The sequence below is a fragment of the Pseudorasbora parva genome, chromosome 11 (assembly GCF_024679245.1).
Source record: "Pseudorasbora parva isolate DD20220531a chromosome 11, ASM2467924v1, whole genome shotgun sequence".
In the NCBI taxonomy this organism is placed as follows: domain Eukaryota; kingdom Metazoa; phylum Chordata; class Actinopteri; order Cypriniformes; family Gobionidae; genus Pseudorasbora; species Pseudorasbora parva.
Genome location: NC_090182.1, coordinates 8,911,500 through 8,935,065, shown reverse-complemented (window position 1 = coordinate 8,935,065; position 23,566 = coordinate 8,911,500). Strand labels below are relative to the sequence as shown.

General features: G+C 38.2%; 1 protein-coding gene across 1 annotated transcript; it reads left to right on the top strand.

The window, feature by feature from the left end:
- The first annotated feature begins 239 nt into the window (after positions 1-239).
- etf1a (eukaryotic translation termination factor 1a) lies at positions 240-21,721 on the top strand. Its single transcript, XM_067456963.1, has 11 exons — positions 240-363; positions 706-799; positions 8,757-8,932; positions 9,735-9,874; positions 9,954-10,092; positions 10,898-11,088; positions 11,360-11,489; positions 15,543-15,716; positions 16,787-16,851; positions 20,893-21,040; positions 21,138-21,721. The coding sequence occupies exons 2-11, from the start codon at positions 714-716 to the stop codon at positions 21,218-21,220; spliced, it is 1,332 nt and encodes a 443-aa protein (XP_067313064.1). The 5' UTR covers positions 240-363; positions 706-713; the 3' UTR covers positions 21,221-21,721.
- Positions 21,722-23,566: the final 1,845 nt, after the last annotated feature.

The following is a 23,566-nucleotide window of genomic DNA, read 5'->3' as shown; positions in this document are numbered from 1 at the left end:
CACTCCCAAAACAAACGGCCTACAGTTTCATTAGAACTTCACCAAAAGAAGTTGCTTTTGCTGTTGCTTTTAAATATCTTCAAAAAATGATTGATCAAAATGCATGTTCACACAAAACAATCCTGAGATTTGAACGTGTCCGAGTGGAGGACTGGCTCTCTCTGGGCCACCGAGCGCCCCCTGGAGGAGCACAGCTGCATGTCTCATAGATCCATTTGGCGCCCAATGGTTTCTATGCAGGTAACTAGGAAATGAAACGAAGAAGCTCCTCCTCCCACGTGTATCCGCAGGAACCGGCGGCGGCGTGACGCGTGTGGAACAGACAGACAGACAGACCGATCGAAACCGGAGGGAGAGAGTCAGGTATTTTTAACGAGCATATATGTATCATAGATGTGTATATGGGGTTTTAAAGATGATATGAAGTACTTTTGATGCTGTACTTCGACATTTGTCATGTTTACATGGTACTCCAGTGTACTTCAAACAATTGAATAACCGCTCCGGCCGGGGCACGCGTTCGAAAATCAGGGTAATACCACGGTACTTTGTTGTAGTTTTTTTGTTGGTGCGTCCTTGGAGGGTGGCGAAATCACCGATCATCGGGCACTAGTGTGGACACGCTCATCCGGGCAGGACACACGCATGCGCGCGCACACACGGGTCAGTCCCGATTTTAACGGCAGTTTCTTTCCGCTGTTGTAGGACTGAAGATGGCAGATGATCCGAACACGGCGGACAGAAATGTTGAGATCTGGAAGATCAAGAAACTCATCAAGAGTCTGGAGGCGGCGAGAGGGTGAGAGAGTTTGTGTAGAAGTGTGTGTTTGACCGTATTTTTGGAGATAAACAAGACGAATAATTGTCTTGGAAGTTTTTTGAACGTGTGTTAGTTCAGTGGTTTACACCTGGACGGGTAACTGAAAGGTTGTAGTTTCAACCCACCACAAGGGCTCATTCATTACTGCCACCGAATTATAGTGCTGTCAAATCGATGTAACGTTATTGTACACAAAACTTTGTGTTTACAATACCTGTGTGTATTGTGTAATATGTTTGTACACACACACACACACACACACACACACACACACACACACACACACACACACACACACGGAGATAGTTCGATTGTGTTTTCTTCCCAATCCCTAACATAAGCAATAGTAATGGTGGTTCCTGCCTTAAAAAACACTAATGCCTGATGACTCCAGATGCAGGTCCCGTCAGCTCTCATAACACTGTTTGATACTTCAGTCTGGATGTTGTCTTTAAGTTTTGAATCTCAATAAGTTTTAAACAGGTGTGTTTAGTGCCTCCTAATAACAATAATTACTTATCAAACAGTGCCACTCATTATAAATTCCAAGACTTGTTCAAGGGCCCAATTGTTCACTGGATTTGATCCTACAAGCTACCTTTAGGCTGCTGCCACAGTTGGAGAGGAGAGGAAGGAAATTCTTGTTTTCTTCACTTCACTCACCTGTCATATTAGGATGGAGGTTGTATATCTGTGGGCTTTATATCTAGGGTAAAGCTTGTGTACATTGGCCTGTTTGAAGAACCACAGCATGTGTTATGAAGCGTGTAAATGCGTCGACGGCATGACCGTTTGGCACTCATGCTTTCATTGTGACGGGTACTTGTGTTGAGCTTCACAACAACAGACCTTCATTCAAGGGTAAATTCTGTGTGTGTGTGCAAGATGGCAATAATTCATACTCATGCACAAATGAAATATGCCGAATCCCACATCAGAAACGGAAACTCTTTGTTTTCAATGCGTGAGTGCCACTGACCTTCATGCCACGTGTGTGTGTGTGTGTGTGTGTGTGTGTGTGTAAATAAACTGCTCTGCCTTCTGCTCTGTGTTTTGACCCTGATTCCACCTCAGATCTTAGTGTGGATTGTGTAAACCCAATGTTTGAAGTCAGTCTCTGTTTAAGCAGCAGTTTATGTGTGTGTTTGTGTAAGAGAACTCTAGAAATGCCACTTTTGTCTGCTTGCAATATTGAGGCCTTTGACCTCTTTGTGTCTCTTTGACACTCTTTCCTCCGGTTTCCCAGACAAGGCTTAAGCTAGTCCCAGACTAAAATGCATGTTTGAGCTGGTTTAACTGAAAACAACTTGCACTGGCAGATCTTAAATTACGTCAGTGCCATTGTTTAGTCCCAAGATAAACACCAGAAATGGTATGTTTAAAAAAGCTACTTAAATGTTCAAATTGAACGAAGGTGTAATCCTGGCTTAATCTAAGACCTGTCTGTGAAACAGGGCCTGACATTATCTTCATGAGAACAGAGTGAATAATAAACTTGACAAAAAAACTACACTGCCCGGTTTGTATTTAAATAGGCAAATGCCTAAAGGGATAGTTCAGCCAAAATGAAAGTTTCTGTCGTCATTTACACACCCTCAGTCAATCATGTTGTTCCAAACCTGTAAGAGTTTCTTCTGTTGAACAAAAAAGATATTTTGAAGAATGTATCTAACAGGACAGACGGCACCCATTGATTTACATAGTATTTTTTTTTTTTAAATCTCCATATTATGGAAGTCAACGGGTGCCGTCAACTGTCACGTACTGACATTCTTCAAAATATCTTATTTTGTCTTCTACAGAAGAACTTCCTACAGGTTTGGAACAACATGAGGGCGAGTAAGTAATAGAGCTGCACGATTAATTGTTAAAAATCGTGATCTCGATTCATTTCAAACAAACGCGATCTTATACCTAAATGACAACGGTTTTGCTATGTATTATGTCTGTTTCACATCGCCTAAATCAGTGGAGTGTGTGAACCGCTCGTATTTTGTGGCTGCCAGTGTCAATGGCCCTCATTTATCAAAAGTGCGTACACCAAGTTTCCAGCGTACACCTTGCGTGCACCCAAACCCACGGTGACTTAGAGATTTATCAATATGGACGTTGGCGTACGGCACGCTCAAATCCTATGCCAGCTCAGGAAGTGGTGTACGCAGGGCCGCGTTATCCTAATGGGCAACATGGGCTGCAGCCCATGGCCCCGAACACCAGGGGGGCCCCGAGACAATTCTCCTTTGCGTTATCCTTTTTTTTTTTTTTTTGGATCGAGGTAATTATGCGTACGTTGAGCATCGTTGTCACACACCCAAATCAAGTCACAGCGGGCACCCAGTACATCGTCACCTCAACATGTCGAACGACAATGTAAGAAAATATGACAGTGGCAGGGGCAGATCTACTGGGGTTTCAACTGCTACCCCAAAATAAAGACCATTGCCACCCCAGCAGGCAACTAGTGTATCCCAAATTCCCAATGCATAAAATATAAATTGTTCCTCTACCGATTTACATTAGCGGCGCTTCAAATGTGATGAGAAAATAGCAATAAAACACGTCTTTCTATTATTGTGTAGTAGTCCAACAAATGACTCCTATGAACTGCTTAGATTTGCAACGCAAATAGTTTGATCACGAATAGATCCGCTGTTATTCGTCCCAATGTTAACGGATTACAGCTTTCTCACTGCACACGGATGCGGTCCGGCAGTGCTTTCCAGGAGCGGTGCATCTGCAGCAGCGCATCGATCGTTTCTGCACCGAGTCTATTTTGTACTGGGCACGCTGAATTAAAGTGATAGAACATTGCTCTCATTAAAATAAACACGCATTGAAGTGAAAAACTGGTTATTTCACCGCAGATTCGTGTAATTTAAAGTCTAATCTGCATGGGCCCGGCAAAAGCTTAACACGACCCTGGGTGTACGCACGTTTGGAGTTAGTGCCAAAATGCGCAGAAAAACAATTCCTAACACCACAAAACGCACCGACAAAGTTATGCTATATTGAGACCAAGTGTAAAAATACAGCAACAACAATAGAGTAACTATAAACTTCAGTGTATATTTTTGTGCAACACAGACTTTAATGTTTAATTTGTGTGACTTTACCAAAGCATTTGTTTTCTAGGCATATGTATTCCTGCAGTTGTGAGCCTGTGCGCTTTACCTGACGTTTCAGGGTTAGGCCCGGCAGCTGCGCACGGACTGGGACTGAAAATAATTCAGACTGACAAAATAATAAAAATGACATTCTTCTTCTTTTAAATAATAAAAAATAATAACGACATTCTTCTTCTAAATAACAATAATTTGTTATTTATTAATAAAAATCATAATAATAATAAAAATAATCTTACAAATTGTCATGCAATTATTAATGTGAATGAATGGTAGGCTACGCCACATCACATCATCATATCGTACACCCCAATACATGTGCCATGATACGAAATTAAATGCTAATTGTTTCAAAACGTGCTGTAAAATAATGCATCGTGATAGGTAATTTATGATCCAAACATCTTTATACTGCTGGAGTGCGCTTCTCAACCCCCACACTATTAACACTACTCGTAATTTGGGTCATTATATATATATATAATTTTTTTTTTTTTTTGGGGGGGTGCCTTTAATCCCACTCTTTAAACTCCCAAATAAAACAATTTAGTTTTTTTCCACTTCCCTGGTGATGGTCTCGATGGGCCTCAATCATTAGTCTACTAGTCAGGGCACTGATCAGGGAGTCAGCCCATTGACTTATGTCCTAATCAGTGCCCTGACTAGTGGACTAGTAAGATGTTTAAGGCGCGCCCGATCTTCACGTCGGAGAAGTTTTGCTTCTTTGCCGTCTTCCGTGTGTCCATGGCGTAAAATGAGGGCGTGGGGGAGGCGGAGACTTGAATATATAGGGGCGTGTTATTCTAATGACGATCGCTTTCAGCCGCGGCATTTATCACGGGCAGGTATTGTGTACACCTGGATTGCAGAGGTGCGCACAGTTTAGAGATTTATTTTTATAACTTGTCCGTTTTAATTATATTAAGCCTTAATGTTCTGCATAATTAAGGGCATGGCCACTTGAGTGACAGGTGGGTTGCCAGTATGGTTGAGCTAGGTGGGTGTGTTTTCAGTAAATTGGCCCCTCAGCTCCACCCACATCCTGCCACTTTGCCCATTTTCAGTTATCTGGGAGTGACGCGCTGCCAAGATGGCAACAGCCGGCTCTGCCCACTTTAGTCTTCAAAAATGCTCTTCAGAATCCTTCGGGTGACGTCACGGACACTACGTCTGTATTATTTTTTATACATTCCACGAACTAGTGTTGTTATTGCAATAATGATCCAATCATAGACTCTTCAAGGGATAGTTCAACCAAAAATGTTGTCATTACTTACTAGAGCTACACGATTCTGGATAAATTGAGAATCAAAATTTGTGTCCATGAACTGGGAAAAAAATATGTAGACGTAGTGTCAGTACCGTACAGTAATATTTCAGTACTGAATTGGTATCACAGTCAGTACTTTTGACGACACTACTATGGACAAAGGGCACAAAGCTCCTGCTCTGCTGACGCTTGCGATGTGAAACCGTTTAAACCAAAGACTTTAGTGACTTTGGTTAACCTTTGAAAGTACGATCATCACACTGAAAGTTCTGTAACATTCAAATCTTTGTTCGCCCTGCCACTGATCCAGAGAGAGCAGCTGCCATGTAAATGTACAGTATGAAGCAGCCTCACAAAGTCATTTCAACCCCACTTTATCATTATTATTTATGCGGTACTAACATCATAACAAAGAGGTAATCATCTTTTGGAAGTACTTGTATTGCTTATCGTTACACCAGGAGTTTGTGACAAGTCGTCTTTGTGAATAATACAATCATTCCAATCAAATAGCTTTTTTAATTATATCGTTCAACTTAAAGCTACACTGTGTAAATTTTTTTAGTCTATTCTTAGCTAAAAACTAGGGATGCACCGAATCCAGGGTTCGGATTCGGCCGAATATTGGGCTTTTTGACTGGGTTCGGTTTCTGCCGAACCGTAGAATTTTTTCCCATCATTTCACATGTTAATTGGCACCTCTAAGTCCAGACCATAAATTCATTGAAAGTCTTTGGGGTGTGCTGGAGGAGACTTTATAAAGTGCTGGACTCTTGCATTGTCAATACAAGATCTTGATCAAAAATTGCTGCACCTCTTAATGTTAACACCATCACAACATTTATTTCCATCGAGAGGTGCATACATTTTTTGGGTCAAGATCACTGCAATAATGATCCTATCATAGACTTTTAAGCTTTTGCCTATTTAGATCCAAACGGTGACTTTTTTTTGCCGTGCAGTGTATATTAGACTTTTAAGATTAATTGAAGATACAATTCTTCCTGTTGGGCTTTAGGGATGCACCGATATGAAAATTTTGGCCAATACTGATCATTTGTTTATATTTGAAAGCCGATAACAAAAAATTGACAGATAAATCCAAATCCACATTTTTATATAATTTGTGAGAGCCTGATTACAAAATCAAAAGTCTCATCATTAAAAGCCATGTCCCAAGTACACCATTGAGATGTTCTCATTAAATTCTAATGAGAACATCTCCATTGTGTACTTGGGACATGGCTTTTAATGATGAGACTTTTGATTTTGTATTCAGGCTCTCACAAAAATGTGGATTGTGAAGCCTTTATGACTGCATGTTGCTCTCAACTGTATTTTCCTGTTGTAAAGGGATTTCAATTATATTTCAAGCAATTCAAACTAGGGATGCACGATATTATCGGCACGACATCGGAATCGGCCGATAAACACTTAAAATATAAAAATCGGCATCGGTCGATATGAAAACATTATGCCGATATGCCTTGCCGATATGATAACGTGTTGATATGCGCCTGCAATAACTCACGTGTGCAAGGAGTGCTACAGATGAGACCATGTCAGCACTGCAGTCATTCTTCAAGTGAAAACAAGAAAATGCATTGCATGTACAGTGATTTATATTGACTGTTTTTAAATGCTGCCTTGAATTTCTGAATGCACGTACAGAAGGACGTGACCGTCAGCAGCAGATTTGCCAGTTTTCACAACAAAACGAACCCAAAACAAGCCCAATCGCGTCTCCCCACTCTCTAGCGCGTGCGGCAGCCTCCACAGCAGCAGAAGCTCCTCCAGGTCCTAGTGCCCTCCAGCTAGACCGCTATATATTTATACATGTAGTGGGTGCGCTGTTGTTACACTAATACAATGAAAAGTAGAATACACAAATAAATTGAAGTTACTTCTTGTTCAGAATAAACAAATCAGTAATGATGTCATAAATCACAAGCATGACACTTGTAAATTAAATACTTTTATATACAGTGTATTAATCTGTAATAAAATTTTATGAAATGGATGATGAAAAATAATCCAAGGAGCTCTACAATAATTATAGAATTAAAAGACAGCATCAATGGATGTCATGCCACCCCCACTTCATGTGCACAAACGTTAAATCCAAAAATACAATATTTAGGTTACAGCTGCATCTGGGGTGAAAAATTACTGACTTTATTATTGTTATTTTCAGAGCTTTTAATATACTCTTATCATAAAAAGAACTTTATTAAAATTTATTTATCTTCAACAAGAATCCTTTTCCAGTGTAATCCAGTAAAATATTTTAGACGAGGAAGGCATTATGGCAGTTCTCCGCCTTAACGGCACCCAGGACATGATTTTTTCTCAGTGTAGTCATTGATATAGTTGTGGTGTGCACTATATTCTTTTACATTTAAAATGTTTTGCTTCTTACAATTCGATCTTTATCATTGGCCTGAATGGGTGTTTGTACTAGGATTTATTTCATATAACATATTTATGTAACATTCATCCAATTAAATCTCTCTCTTATAATTAATATAAGAGTTTATTACTGGTCTCAGGTCAGAGTGTGGAAATATTCAAGATGAGAGCCTCATTTGCGAAGTATTGCTCACTATGATCCAAATCAGACACTAATGAGGTTCATTTTCAGTTTGGATGCTACCATAGCCTGTTAACTGTGTCCTGCTTGCAGGCTTATGCATTGCCTTTTTACCCTATAACACATTTTAGAAATCATAAAAAATTGTCATCATTTAAAAGCTTAAACACTAAAATTCTAGCTAAATTGGACATTGCGTTACCATTGAAACTGTGCTTTAAACCACTTAGCTTTTAAGTTTTACTTCTGCAATAATCTGCTGAGTGTCTTTTGTTGAAGGGGTGGTTGCATGCAATTTCACTTTTTTACTTTAGTTAGTGTGTAATGTTGCTGCTTGAGCATAAACAGTATCTGCAAAGTTACAGCGCTGAAACTTCAATGCAAACGGAGATATAGTCTTTTAAAGTTATGGCAGTTTATTGCCTAAAACGGCCGGTTTGGACTACAACGAGCTTCTTCCCGGGTAGGTGACATTATAAACCCTCTCTAGTCACCGCAGATGGGACTTCTGCCTGTAACGGTAAGGGGCTTAGCACTTCAGCCAATAAAGATACCGGAAACTACATTTGGCCATCTAACCAGCGGTGTGGAATAAAGGTAAAATATAAGAAAAATATGCCGTAAAAAAGAAAAAAAAATTATTAAGACATGTTATACTGTGCCCCATAAACACAACCAAGCTTAGAAAAAAAACACGGAACCACCCCTTTAAAAGAGGTCCGTATTTTAAGTCTGTACTTTAGGTCTGTATTTTGAAGCATTGATGAACCTCAACTATATAGGCTCGAAAAGGGGCATTAGATGGGTTAAAAGGCTGCTTCACCTTAAGACTACTCGCTAGATTTTGGAGTTAAGACATTGTTCTCTTTATAAATGATTTAAATGACAGTGATTTGTCAGTTTGATATTTTGTAGAGCTGAATAACATGGCCGTTTGCTTTTTTTCTCTGTCAGTAATGGGACCAGCATGATCTCGCTCATCATTCCTCCTAAAGATCAGATCTCCAGGGTGTCTAAGATGTTGGCGGATGAGTTCGGTACGGCGTCAAACATCAAGAGTCGAGTGAACCGACTGTCGGTGTTGGGAGCCATTACCTCAGTCCAGCAGAGACTCAAACTCTATAACAAAGGTGTGTGTGTGTGTGTGTGTGTGTGTGTGTGTGTGTGTGTGTGTGTGTGTGTGTGTGTGTGTGTGTGTCCTTTTTAATCACAGTCAAACACACCTGCATTTCTAAAGAGGACATGTGAGACAAAAGCCTGTTATTCTTATCACTCATATCTCTGTGATTTTATTGAGTTGGTCGTTTGAGAACAGGTTTGAACAAGTTGTGTATGAACCCCGAACATTGTGCTTTCTGAAGAAAATAGTGCTAAGTGCTTACTTGACATATTTATGGTGGAAAACTGGGTGAGTTTTGTTAGAGGCTTTGCTAGCTGGAAGTTGGTTAAATGGTTAAAAGGATTGTTTTAATCATAAGATGGGATATAAAGTCAACATGACCCTACAAATTGACAGTTTTTGACAACTTGCTGAATGCAAATACATGATCTTATTGTGCACAGTTCATCTGCACATGCTATTCCAAAGCAACAATATTTATAATATAGCTTGTTTTATGGCACATAGATGGGAAAATGACTTTAATCGATAGGCCATTATCTAGTATTTGGTCTTTATTTTCTGTTACCATAAAAGTAGCCTTTATGAAATCTTGCCATATAGTGATGCACTGAAATTTTGGCGACCAAAAAAGTTTGGCCGGAAAAATCTCTGTTTTGTCCAAAACAGGCTGAAACACTAACTTGAGAGTGGAGCATTTTGCTTAATATATGCGTTATAATGCATAATAATGTCCAACAGTTAATGCATCAAAGTCTATGACAGCAATGACAAGCAATGATAGATTAGAGAAAATCTCTTGTCTCCTACAGTGCCCCATAATGGTCTGGTGGTTTACTGCGGCACCATAGTGACAGACGAAGGCAAAGAGAAGAAAGTGAACATCGACTTTGAGCCGTTCAAACCCATCAACACCTCCCTGTACCTCTGTGACAACAAGTTCCATACGGAGGTAAAATCCCAATCCAAATGAAGTGTTTCATAAAGCTCATTGTATTTGAGATGCTGTATAACCTTCTGTCTTTCTCAAGGCCCTGACGGCATTATTGTCAGATGACAGTAAGTTTGGATTCATAGTCATTGATGGTAGTGGAGCGCTGTTTGGGACTCTGCAGGGAAACACCCGAGACGTGCTGCACAAATTTACTGTGGACCTTCCTAAAAAACACGGTAATCATGCCTAGACATTTTACCTTGATGCTTTCTCGGACACACATCATACATTCACAATATATGTAATAATCAAGCGGATTTAAATGCACTTTGTATTTCGCCATTAAGTTTCCTAAAGATTGTCATAAAATGTAAACGACTAGGATATACATGATCAGTTCTCACATGTGAGTAACTGAAGGAAATGTTTCACTAGTTTGTTAAACTTACATTTTTGGGTGAACTTTGCCTTTTAAATTCTCTTCATTTACTCCCTCTCATGTCATTTTCAAAGACTTTCGTTTAAATTCAAAACACAAATGAAGATATTTTAATTAAATCTGAGAGTCTTTGAAAGTCTATTTACCCAAAAGACACTTCAGACATCCATCGAGTTTTGTAAAATAAATGAATATCAGTTGATCGATTCATATAAAGAACAAATTAAATATAGTCTTTTATTCACATATAAACATTTATCAGTGAATAAAAACAGACGCTGAACTGCTCCACATGAGAATGAACCTCATTGGTTCTTGTGGAAGCTCAAAGGTGATGCGTAACATGAGAATGAACCTCATTGGTTCTTGTGGAAGCTCAAAGGTGATGCGTAACATGAGAATGAACCTCATTGGTTCTTCTGGAAGCTCAAATGTGATGCGTAACATGAGAATGAATGTGTTCTCAATATATGAAAAAAGTCCTACAGAGCTGGAATAACATGAGGGTGAATAAATAATGACAGAATTTTCATTTTTGAGTGGACTATCCCTTTAAATGTTACGTATATAAATGTGTCTATATACGTCATGTTATCTCTCAGGAAGAGGAGGTCAGTCTGCGCTGCGTTTTGCTCGGTTAAGAATGGAGAAGAGACACAATTACGTGAGGAAGGTGGCAGAGACGGCTGTGCAGCTCTTCGTGTCCAACGATAAAGTCAATGTTGCCGGACTGGTGCTGGCTGGGTCTGCAGATTTTAAAACAGAGCTCAGCCAATCAGACATGTTCGACCCGGTAAGAAGAAAGTCTATTTGGTTACCCGTTGTTCACTGTGATTAGTTGAATTAAATGCACTATGAAATGCCCCATGTGTAGTGCATACGTAAAACATAGTATGTGAATCGAAATGACATTAAATTGCAGAAAAAGTAAGTAGTATGCTATGTATATGAGTAGTATGCTTTTCTGAACATAGTTTATCATTTTATGTGAACAAATTGTAGGTTCTTTGTGATAGGCTGAAGTCTGTCTCTAACATCAGTTCATTGTCTATGATTTTTTGCAGAGGTTACAAGCGAAAGTGTTGAAGCTGGTTGACATCTCTTACGGAGGAGAAAACGGCTTCAATCAGGCCATTGAGCTCTCCGCTGAAGTCCTGTCCAACGTCAAATTCATACAGGAGAAAAAGTTGATAGGTAAATATTGATTCTCACAAAAATGCAGTCTCGTATCAGATGCATACAATCTGATTGAAGACCACAGTCTAGTTCTGCTTTCAGATACACTAGTTTTGCAATGTTCAAACACCCACAGGTTTTAAACAATTATTACATTTAGTTTTGTACAATTTAAGGCCATCAAAAGTCATAAATGTTAAAATATGAAAAAAATTTTTTTTTAATTATAATAAAAAAAAAATCTTTAAGGTGCACTATGCAACTTTCCGTCCACTGGAGGGCGCCTATTCAACACAAAGGTGTAGTTTGATGACACCAAGTGTCAGCGCTGTATCTTGGGACATGTGGTCTTCACCTCACAGCCGGTGGAAAATAGGACTCTGGCAGAAATCATGTTCATGGATGCGGTTATTAACGTTACTGTAGTGTGAAGCAGAGCAGGACCGAGTGTTGTGGAGCTGAGCACGGCCGCTGGACTGATTGTTATACAAACACACGACTCGCGAGTACCGGGACTTTTATTATGACGGGACACAGTCGCCAAGCGCGCGCACTTCCGCGTTTCTGGTAATGATTATAAGGTAAACGCAGCTCTGTTTATCATATTAGATACATTTAAGTGTGTTTAAAATTGTTATAACGTTACTCTGTGTGTTCGCTTAGCGCTGCTGTGACATGTTCACACTGCTAAGAGAAAAGCGCTTCTGCTGAATAAAACCGAGGGTTACGCAGAAATGACGCGATTGACAGGCGACTCACTCAAACGCTATGCTGAAACGTCCCGGCTCCTTGGTTAAAATAGCAGTTCTCTCACAATTTACAAATAGTTGGAAACATTTGTGATATTGGAAGTACTCAACTGAACAAAATATATAACACCGGCCTAGTGGTTTTTGGATATTTTACTGCAAAAATACTACATAGCGCACCTTTAAATGTAGGTCAGAAAATCAATGTGTATATTAAACTTCAAAAGGCTTCAATTAAATTAATTAAATGTAAGCGCTGAATATTTCAAAGTCAAAATGAGACATTTAAAAAATGTCAAACAGTCCCGAGGAATTTCAGGCTTGTTTATAATTAAAAGATTTGCATTATGCAGTTTTTTTTTTCTTTCTGGTTCTTATTCGTACGTTTTAGTACAATAAACTGTAATTGGCAATTCATTTAATTTAAACTAGTTTGTTTCTGAGCTGCCCATCACAGGAAGGAAAGACTAAGAAGATTATTTAACACATTCAGTATACAGATTTTACTAGTATCAACGCAATAATCTTTAAACACATTATCATATTATCATATTGCGGGCGGCAGTGGCTCAGTGGTTCATGTAGGTTGTCTACAAACCAGAAGGTTGGTGGTTCAATCCCCGGTTCCACCTGACCAAGTGTCGAAGTGTCCATGAGCAAGACACCTAACCCCAACTGCTCCCGACGAGCTGGATGGCGCCTTACATTTACAAAAATGTAAAGCGCTTTGGATAAAAGCGCTATATAAATGCAGTCCATTTACCATTTACCATATTATCAAAACCTAATATTGACCAATATTCCTAATTTGTGTGTATTGATATATTAGTACATAAGCCATTTCCAAAAAATACATCTTCAATACATCTTCATTATTTTAAACCTGCGGTTGAATGTGTGCCGGATTAATTAAAATATGAATGGCTGTGGTACGGTTCAGTACAGAACGATTTGGGACAGTAAACTCCACCACCAACAGTACCCTTACTTGATAGGTGTGGTGGTGTCATACTCCATTTTCCGATCAACTTCATTTTTGCACTAAGAAGAAAGCGACACAGGACATGCAGCAGATCTTGTTCTTTCTTCTCGACATGTGGCTGTTTGTCACAAGAAGACAAGCGCAGACATTAGTTGTTACTCAATGCCATGTCTGACTCAGGAGAATGCACTCCCGAGGACACGAGTCCAGCAATTCTGCAAATGTACAGCCACGTTTTCAATAGCGTCCCTCTGCTCATTCTGCTACTCTGGTTATGTCTGTAGCTAACGACCCGAGGTATGCATTTAAGGGTTAATAGCTACACAAGTGTGGTTAAGGCAACTCGTATTGATTATCTTCACTGCATGTAGGTCTAGGATTTATACTAAGACCAAATATAAAACACAACCCTGCCTCTATTCATTACATTTATGTAAAATTAAACAATAAAATATGGTCCAGGCAATATGTGCATATGTACTCTGATTATCTTCACTGTAATAAATCCTGCCTCTTTTTGTTAAATGTCAGTTTTTATGATAAATGATAGCCATCATACAGTATAAGTAAAAAGTACAATAAGAAATAAAGCAAATAATTCAGGCAGACATAGAAAGTCAGTGCTCTAGTCTACAATGATGAAGTTAACAAGCCTAAATTATAAATAAAAGTTATGCCACTTCACTTTGCCCTTAGCCAAAACGATTTGCTAGGGAACAAATTATAGTTTCATGAGACTAAAGATTGGCTGTTAGATCTACAGGAGAAACATGTCTCATGTTTTAACCACTACAGAGACATTAGTCATCAGAAGGACTAGCCGAGGAATGGCTGCTCTCGGTGGGGTTAAGGAGCGCTGAGCGCCCGCCCAGTGATCGACTGGATCTCACACCTCCGAAAGCGCCAGATGAAATGTTCAAATAGGTGCTGTCTTTATAAATTAGCAACAGATATGAGATTTAAACGGCTACATTCTCGCCTGATAAACAGTGGTATTGTATGGTATATTAAAGAATGGCACAAGTGATGATTCTCTGTCAACCAATCAGTGCTCTACAGTGAGTCTAGCTCCACCCTTTAGTACCGGACTGCTGTGCAAGGTACCCCAACGGAAGGGTCCCAAAAAAAGTGATGGAGTACGGATTAAAAATTAGGGTACCGTTCACAACTTCTGACAATGGAAACAGAAAATAATTGCGTACTGAACCGTACCACTCACTGACAACCAGCCCTAAGATGCAGGATGATTGATTTTATATGTGTCAGTTTAAAGGGGTACTTCAGCGCTGGGAAGATGAATCTGTATTTAAACTGGGTCATCAATGTGGTAGAAATGTGAAATTATTTTTGAATTTGGTCCTTTCTAGACTGAGAAAAGACAGAAAATGTATTTTTGTCTCATGGGGATGAAAGACTACAATTCCCAGAATGCTTCGCTGCCCTGCTGTGAGGCCATTCCCAAAGCTACCAACTTCATTACTGTGACTGAGTTGTTGAAGACACTACAATTAAAAACGTGTCTGTTCAATATAATGAGTGAGTCACCGCGCGAGTCTCACAGCACTGATCACTAACTGCACGAGTGAGATAAATGAACTGATGAGCTCGTGATGAGAGCTGAAGTAATCGCGACTACACTCGCGGCATACATTCACAACGCGAGTTCAGTCTGGCGCGTTTCAATTCATGCCTTTGCAAGCTTAACTTTCATAGAAATTAATTTGAGAAGTTAAAAGACTTACATTGCTCACCATAGCTCCGTTTAAATGAGTGCCTGTAGCTGCGAGCTGAGCTCTGAGTGTGATCTCCATCCCCCATGCGCGGGTTCAGAACATGCGGAAATGGCTCCCTCTGCTGGCTGTAGTCTTTAGCCTTTGGCCAAACATTCCTCCTATGATGCAAATATCGTCAATTTGCATCATAGGAGGAGTTTTTCCAGAAATAAAATGCATAAATCTCTTGTCTCAGGGGGATTTGAGGGGGTAAAGCACAATCATTTGAATATACTCCAGGTTTTCTACTGATACAAAGCCATATGCTAATCGCTGAAGTAACCCTTTAAGCTGTCATTAACAAAAATTTTATGTTAAAAATAATAATAGCCCTTGTTCTTCATATGATGTACACCAGATCTTCGAATTTCTCTCGGGCAAATTTGGCTCTTCTACTTTCCTGGGTTCTTTAGACATTGTGATAGACAATGTAGGATGAACCTTATTGAAAAACTAAAGAAAATGTTTCACAAGTTTGTTACCCTAAGTGGAAAAAAAGTGGACTTAAAAAAAAAACTAAAAAAAAACCTATATATAATATAATTGATCGCTGTGTTCTCTGTCTCAGGGCGATACTTTGATGAGATCAGTCAGGACACAGGGAAGTATTGTTTCGGTGTGGAGGACACACTGAAGGCGCTGGAAATGGGAGCCGTTGAAATTCTCATTGTCTATGAAAACTTGGAGACGATGAGATACGTCCTGAGATTGCATGGTGCAGAGGTCACCGACCCGGAGAACGGTACATGAACACACACGGGATGGGTTGAGAATCTTACACGTGTTCCTTACAAAACCACACAGTTTCTGATTCAAGATCATTTCATGTTCCTGTAGTCAGCACATGGAGAGCATCTCACAAAAGGTCTAATTAAATCACTTCAGGAATTATAATATGAACACATTCATTCCTGTCTTCTGATTGGTCAGTTCAGTGTTCCAATGATGATGCAATGGTTATATGGGAATATATTAGTGTTATTTTAATATTTAATAGTATGTTATAGTTTAATAAAACAAAAAAGCTTTTTTTTATTTTAAAAATAAATATTTATAATTTTTTTTAAATAAATTTTCCTTTTTAATATAAAAAGATTTTTATGTCTGTCTATAGTTTTCATTTTTAGTTTTCATTTCATTTTTAGTTTTTTTGTAATGCATTTAATAAAAGTTAAACTAAGTAAAAATGTGAAATTTAGCATATAAATGTTTAAATATAAATACAGCTCAAACGTGATAAATCTCTTACCTGAAAATATATTAATCAGTTTAGGTTAAAGTTAATGTACTTTGAAGTAAACTTTTGTTTTGTTTTTTATTTGTAGTTAACTATAATGGAAGCACTTTACAGTAAGGTTTAATTTGTTAATATTAGTTAACATTATATATATGTCATTAACTAATAATGCAAAATACTTATAAAGTATGAATTAATGTTAATTTCAACATTTACTAATGCATTATTAAAATCTAAAGTTGTATCTGTTAATATTATTTAATGGACATTAACTAACAATGAAGTATATTATGTTGACAATAATAAATAAATAAATACTGTAACAAATGTATTGTTCATTGTTAGTTAATGCATTAACGAATGATAACTAATCAGACCTAATTGTAAAGGACTATATTGACCATTTCCTCCTGTCCCGTATAACTCTGTGTTGAAGTGTGATCGGTGTAAACAGGAGTGTAACGCTTGCGTTCACTGTTTGTTTTTACAACAGGTTGTTGCTTCAACAGATTGTAATAAATTACGTTGTCGAGCGGAAGTGTTTTTTGTAATGTCTCCTCCATGTTGTGTTTCAGATGAGAAAGTCATTTATTTGACCCCAGAACAAGAGAAGGACAAGTCTCACTTCATAGACAAAGAGGTGCGTGTATAACCGTCTTTACTAGGGTTGGGTACTGAAACCCGGTGCCAATGTAGCACAGGTACCTATACAACCGGTATGCACCGGACCGAATCATAAGGTTTCGGTTCCTCATTTCGGTGCCATCAAACGTGCTTTTGTGCTTTGGTTGGCGCTGAGCCAGAGACAGACGCGCTCAGTACTCGTCACATATCACAACGATTCAGTGTTTTCAACCACATTATGTTTATTTTAGGTTTCAGACATTTAAATGCACATAAGTAGCAGCAAAAACACACTGATGTCTATGGAAGTGGCAATAACTCCTTTCTGAAAGTTATAATTTTACTTTTTTATTCATATCAGACACACATATAAATTACTATATAGTTTACTCTATTCTTCTCTGAGTTCACTGGTCACTTACTTTCATGCATTTCGTGAGACGAAGATGAATTTACATTATGTAAATCCGACAGATCTGATTTTCTGAGGCGCAAAAACTAACATGGTGGCGCCCATCGCACATTATAGATTAACTAACATGATCATTATGACAAAATGCATTCACTTACACATATTTGAAAATCATATAATCAGATAGCTCTTGACAAAGGTAACCAGTGTGTGAATATTCTGGATAAAAAAAATTAAATAAACCAATATAGCTGAGCTGTGATACAGCGCTACTGTGGCCGCTGTGTGTCATGGGAAAAGCATGATGCGTTGCCATGGAAACAATAAGACGCGACGCGTTCTAAAATATTTAGCCTGAGAATATGGTCATATTATGCCTGGTTCAGACTACACGATATTTGCCCGAATTTGGCACGATCTGTGTGAAGTAAGGTGTCGTAGGGATTCGTAAACGATAATGGACGTCAGGACGCAAAAATCAATTGTTTCATCTCGTATAGTGTGTCATAGTATACGACAACCGAATCCGCGTCTGCGATAGTTCACGGCGCCATGACAGAAAGACTAGCATGTTTAATTTTTTTTTGCGGTCCTTCACGACGGGTTCTGTCACGCGTGACACTGACCAACCGGATCACAGACAGTTTTCGTACACAGCTTTCAAACACGGCGAAACGCATGAGAGATGACGGAGCGGCTAACTTTAGGTGGAATTATAAAATGGAGGAAAGGTTCGTGGAGCTGTGGCAATAGTACTCCTGCCTGTACAATGTGTCATCGACAGACTACCACAACCAAATAAGAAAAAGGCTGGCGAACGATAGCGGGAGCCCTTCAGGAACCCGGTAACGTTACTGGAATGTAAGCTTCAAAGATGTTTTACAAATACGTTGTGGTGGCAAGCTTTTACTTCTGGCTAATAACTAAATATTTAATATAAAAAGAACAATATTTTACCTCAAGTTCTCTTTGGAGGATTGACAGCCCATAATGTCCTCTTCCAGCAAGCCAGGAACATGTTTTTTGTTGGGTTTTCTTTCTATTTTTGCGCTTTTCTAAACATAAAACAGCCAAAACATGCTGCTTCAAACATTGTTTGTTTATGCTCTCGTTTCTTAAAGTCAATGACATCACGCAGGTCGTGACATCACGCACGTCGTGACAACAAGCGTTGATTGGTCGAGTGACAACGTGTAGTCTGACATGTTTCTAGTCCAGGACACGACAAGATTTTAGGCGTAAAAATCGCATAATCTGACACAGTAACTATCATAACAGACAAAAATATCTTGTAGTCTGAACCAGGCATTAGAGGTGCACTATGCAACTTTCCGTCCACTGGAGGGCGCCTATTCAAAACAAAGGCGTAGTTTGATGACACCAAGTGTGAGCGCTGTATCTTGGGACATGTGGTCTTCACCTCACAGCCGGTGGAAAACAGGACTCGGGCAGAAATCATGTTCATGGATGCGGTTATTAACGTTACTGTAGTGTGAAGCAGAGCAGGGCCGAGTGTTGTGGAGCTGAGCACGGCCGCTGGAGTGATTGTTATACAAACACACGACTCGCGAACACCGGGACTTTTATTATGACGGGACACAGTCGCCGGGAGCCCGCACTTCCGCTTTTTCCAGTCATGATTATAAGGTAACGCAGCTCTGTTTATCATATTAGATACATTTAAGTGTGTTTAAAATGATGTTATGACGTTACTCTGTGCATTTGCTCGGCGCTGCTGTGACATGTTCACACTGCTGAAAGAAAAGCGCTTCTGCCGAATAAAACCGAGGGTTACGCAGAAATGACGCAATTGACAGGCGACTCGTTCAAACGCTATGCTGAAACGTCCCGGCTCCTTGGTTAAAATAGCAATTCTCTCACAATTTACAAATAGTTGGAAACATTTGGGATATTGTAATTACTCAGTTGAACAAAATATATAACACTGGCCTAGTGGTTTTTGGTTATTTTACTGCAAAAATACTACATAGTGCACATTTAATGCAAAATAATGCTGAACTGAAGCTGGTTTGTAGCAGACCAGGACTACAGACTAATTTGCTGTTATCAGTGCTGTAATATCACTAGTATTAGTGCTGTTGTTTAGTGTTAAATTAGGCCTATTGTAGTTGGGTTAGGTGGCTTAGCTTTTACTGTGAATTTAAGTAAATTATGTTTTGTATCTATTTATATATTTAAGTATATTTTAAACTTTTAATAAATTGTTAAAGTGGGGGTGAAACACTCAGTTTCAGTCAATCTCATGTCAATCTTGAGTACCTATAGAGTAGTATTGCATCCTTCATATCTCCGAAAAGTCTTTAGTTTTATTATATTTATAAAAGAAATATAGGCTGTACCGAGTCTTTCCGGAAAAAAACGAGCGCCTGGAGGCGTATCGTGTGGTCGGAGCTAAAGAATGACGATCGCGAACAAAGCGGTGACGTCCTCAAGCGTGGAGAAACCCATCTATCTCAGCTAATACAGATAATGATCCACAATCAAATTTGAGGCAAACAGGAGAAACAGCAACATCAGGACGTCCGTCTCTGTGGTATGTACTGTATTAAGGGGCCTGTCAACATTTGTGTGTGTTTACTCGCAGTTTATGAGGACATGGTTCGGTTTATGGACTATTGTATGCGGCGACTAGACCTTAGCAGTAGCAAGCAAAACGGTTTTGCACGTCAGACTAGTGTAACGTTATACATAGAAAAACAATGGAGTAAGTTAACTGTTAGTGCATTTGAATGACGAAGCACGCGATCGTGTCGTTTACTGATGTTTACTCACGCGACGATAGTCAACAGCAGAGACATTTGAAGCAGTTTTACTCACCGGCTGCTTCCAAAGCAGGACCGAACCTTTATCGCTGGGACCGCTCTGTCAAAAACACATTTCTTTGGTATGATTTGGTGAAGTCCTGTGACAGCAGTGGCGTGGAAATCCACTTTGTGACGCGACTGAAGCGATGTTGTGAAGCTTCCCGTCATTTCTGCGTTCAAATCGGTTCAAATGCAGCGCTGCCTTCCCGGAATGCTGTGCTGAAGCGTTGAAGTCGCTCGACGTCACCCATAGGAATAAAGTGGAGCGCGGCGCGGACTATAACGACGACTGGATCTGCATCTGAGAGAGTGTTTATAGGCGTGCGTTTCCTCTCTCGCTCTAGTCACGCGTGCGCGCACCCTACCGGGAGAAGAGCCCGTACGGCCCATACAAGGACCTTCCGCTCTATTAACGTCAAGTCGACCCATACTCGAAAAAACACTCTCAAAAACTTGTGAGAAACCGGAAGGAGTATTTTTAACACAGAAATACTCCATCAAACGTCCAACATTAGTTTTTGAAAAATTTGTCTATGTTTAGTATGGGAATCCAAGTCTTTTAACAGTGTAAAAATCTATAAAAAGCCATTCTTTAAAATCATCCACCGTCGTTTTGTGCCTTTTTTTTTAAAGTATCAGTTCAAGTTTAGGCACCGGTATCGTTTTAAAAGTACCGGTTTGCCACCGGAATCATAAAATACCCAAATGATGCCCAACCCTAGTCTTTACATAGTTGTCTTTACCTAGTCATTTCAGATGGAAAGGAATAATGTTAACCGTGTCACTGTTCATTTGTTTGTTTTGTGTTTTTCTGGGACAGACGGGTCAGGAACACGAGCTCATCGAGGTCATGCCGCTGCTGGAGTGGTTCGCCAATAGCTATAAGAAGTTTGGAGCCACTCTGGAGATCGTGACTGACAAAAGTCAGGAGGGATCGCAGTTCGTCAAGGGCTTCGGAGGAATCGGAGGTGACACTTCATCTGGATTTGAGTTTTTCATCATGGTGTTGATGTAGAATCATATCATTGTTCACCTTTTTTTAACCAAAATGTGTTGCTCTCTCAGGTATTTTGCGGTACCGCGTGGATTTCCAGGGCTTGGAATACCAGGGAGAAGATGATGAGTTTTTTGACTTGGATGACTACTAGGTAGTCGAGACCGAGCTAAAGAAAAATAAGTGAAGATTTGAGGAATAAATGAAAGAAAAATGGCTCTTTCTAACAGAGAACCTGTGCACTCAATACTCAAAAACACACAGACAGTTTCAGGAGAGAAGTGTGTCGTCTGTCAATCCAGCGAAGGACAGAGACGTTCATGAATAATTCATGAAGCCCCGCCTTAGAGCATTCTGATTGGACTAGGCTCACTTTTGTTTATTCTCTTCCTGTTTGAATTAAAGTCGCAAGAAGATCTTTCAGACTGTTTGGACTCATTTTGAAATGTTTCTTTTTCTTTTTATCCTCCGTTTTCTGTTTTTCTCCCCCACCCCCAGCTTTTTCCACCCTAAATCCACCACTAGTTCTCTTACTTTGAGTTTTTTTTATTGGCAATTGCTGCTGCTGTATTTTATGACAGTGTGGTATTTTTTACATGGGTTTATGTTAGGAATGGGGGAGAAACAAAAATAAATTTGAAAATGCTGAAACTTCTCTGTGTGTCCTGTTGTACTTTTTTAAGTGTGCTTTGTATATTCTCCCCAAAAATCGGCATTGCATTTAATAAATTAATTAAATTGATTAAATTTTGTTTTTGAATTTATTAATAAATAAGATTATATTTAAAGAATATTTGATTAAATAGTGCATCTAATATTACCATACTACAGTGTTTAGGAAAAAACACAATATAAGTTAAATATTGTCCAAATAATCTTACACATATTATACATTTACAATGGATATATTTTTTTAAATAAATGTTATAGATATAGAGAATGTTTCTATTTAAATTCTAGATTCTTTTAAAATCTGTAAATCCGGTGACCAGGTGCTGTGAGTTTTTTAGAAAGGAAAAAGAAGGGAGAATCAGTGAATTAAGAATAATATACTGCCTTTTTGGGAATATGTAATCAATTAAAAAACGTAACTGTCCTCTGAGTGTTATAAAATATAATCTAATTATAAGTACTTGTTGGAATCTGATTCTGTAATCCAAAATAAGAAATGACTTGCAGTAAATGTATCCTGGGATGATTTATTTCACACTTGTACAGCTGAATTTGTGAGAGATAATTAATGTTACTAGTATAAATTAACTTGACAAGACAGAGATCGATCCAAAGAGGTCTGTAGGTTGACTTGTTTGTTTTTCTCACTCTATTGATGAGGAAAGAAAGACCCAACAACAGAAGGAGCCAATCACCTGAAAGCATGGCTCTGCCACAAACGCTCACTCATCTCCGTTTGACCAATTAGAGTCTGCATTTTAAAGTAGACGCAGCTGGTCCCGCCCTCTCAAACACGCCCTGCAGAGCCACGTGACCACCGGGCAACTCAGACCCCGAAACCTGCTACAACTATCAACACTTCACCAGAAATAAATTTACTGTTTTTGCAAAGCAAAAGTCTTAATTCGGTTGTGACCAAAATTTGAAAATGTATGTGTATGAAGAATGCAAATTCTCAATTTGTCTTCCTAATTAGTTATATATTACATTTTACATTTGAAATATAGTTAATGATATATTATATTAATACTTATATTATTATTATTATTACAACCAAAGAGCAAATTACATTTTAGTTAGAGCATTCTTCATAAAGCATATTATGTTACTTTCAATTTAAATCAATATAGGCCTACTTAAATATATATATATATATATATTATATTTTATGTTTACAGTTGTTATATTATATTACAGTTGATATATTATATTAATACTTATATTATTATTATTATTACAACCAAAGAGCAAATTACATTTTAGTTAGAGCATTCTTCATAAAGCATATTATGTTACTTTCAATTTAAATCAATATAGGCCTACTTAAATATATATATATATATATATATATATATATATATATATATATATATATATATATATTTTATGTTTACAGTTGTTATTTATGGTTCCTTGTTTTGGATATAACTGCCTCTTTTCTAGCTGTTTTCTTACAGTACTGTTTAGAATGTCAATATTTTTGTATGGGTATCTTTTTTTTTTTTTTTACATAATTTGTAGTACATTTATAGTCTTACATATATTCTGAAGCAAATATATGTCTCAAATATTTGTTTCTATATCTGTCTTTACAATTAAGTGTAACTGACCAGTTTTAATCATTATTATTTTTATGTAATTATTGTGTGTGTGTATATATATATATATATATATATATATATATATATATATATATATATATATATATGTATATATATATATATATATATATGTATATATATATATATATATATATATATATATATATATATATATATATATATATATATATGTATATATATATATATATATATATATATGTATATAT

Coding starts and splice junctions, on each gene's coding strand:
- etf1a (XM_067456963.1), top strand. CDS start 714: ATGGCAGATGATCCGAACACGGCGGACAGAAATGTTGAGATCTGGAAG. Junction 11,490..15,542: donor ACAGGAGAAAAAGTTGATAG/GTAAATATTGAT, acceptor TCTCTGTCTCAG/GGCGATACTTTGATGAGATC. Junction 15,717..16,786: donor GGTCACCGACCCGGAGAACG/GTACATGAACAC, acceptor GTTGTGTTTCAG/ATGAGAAAGTCATTTATTTG.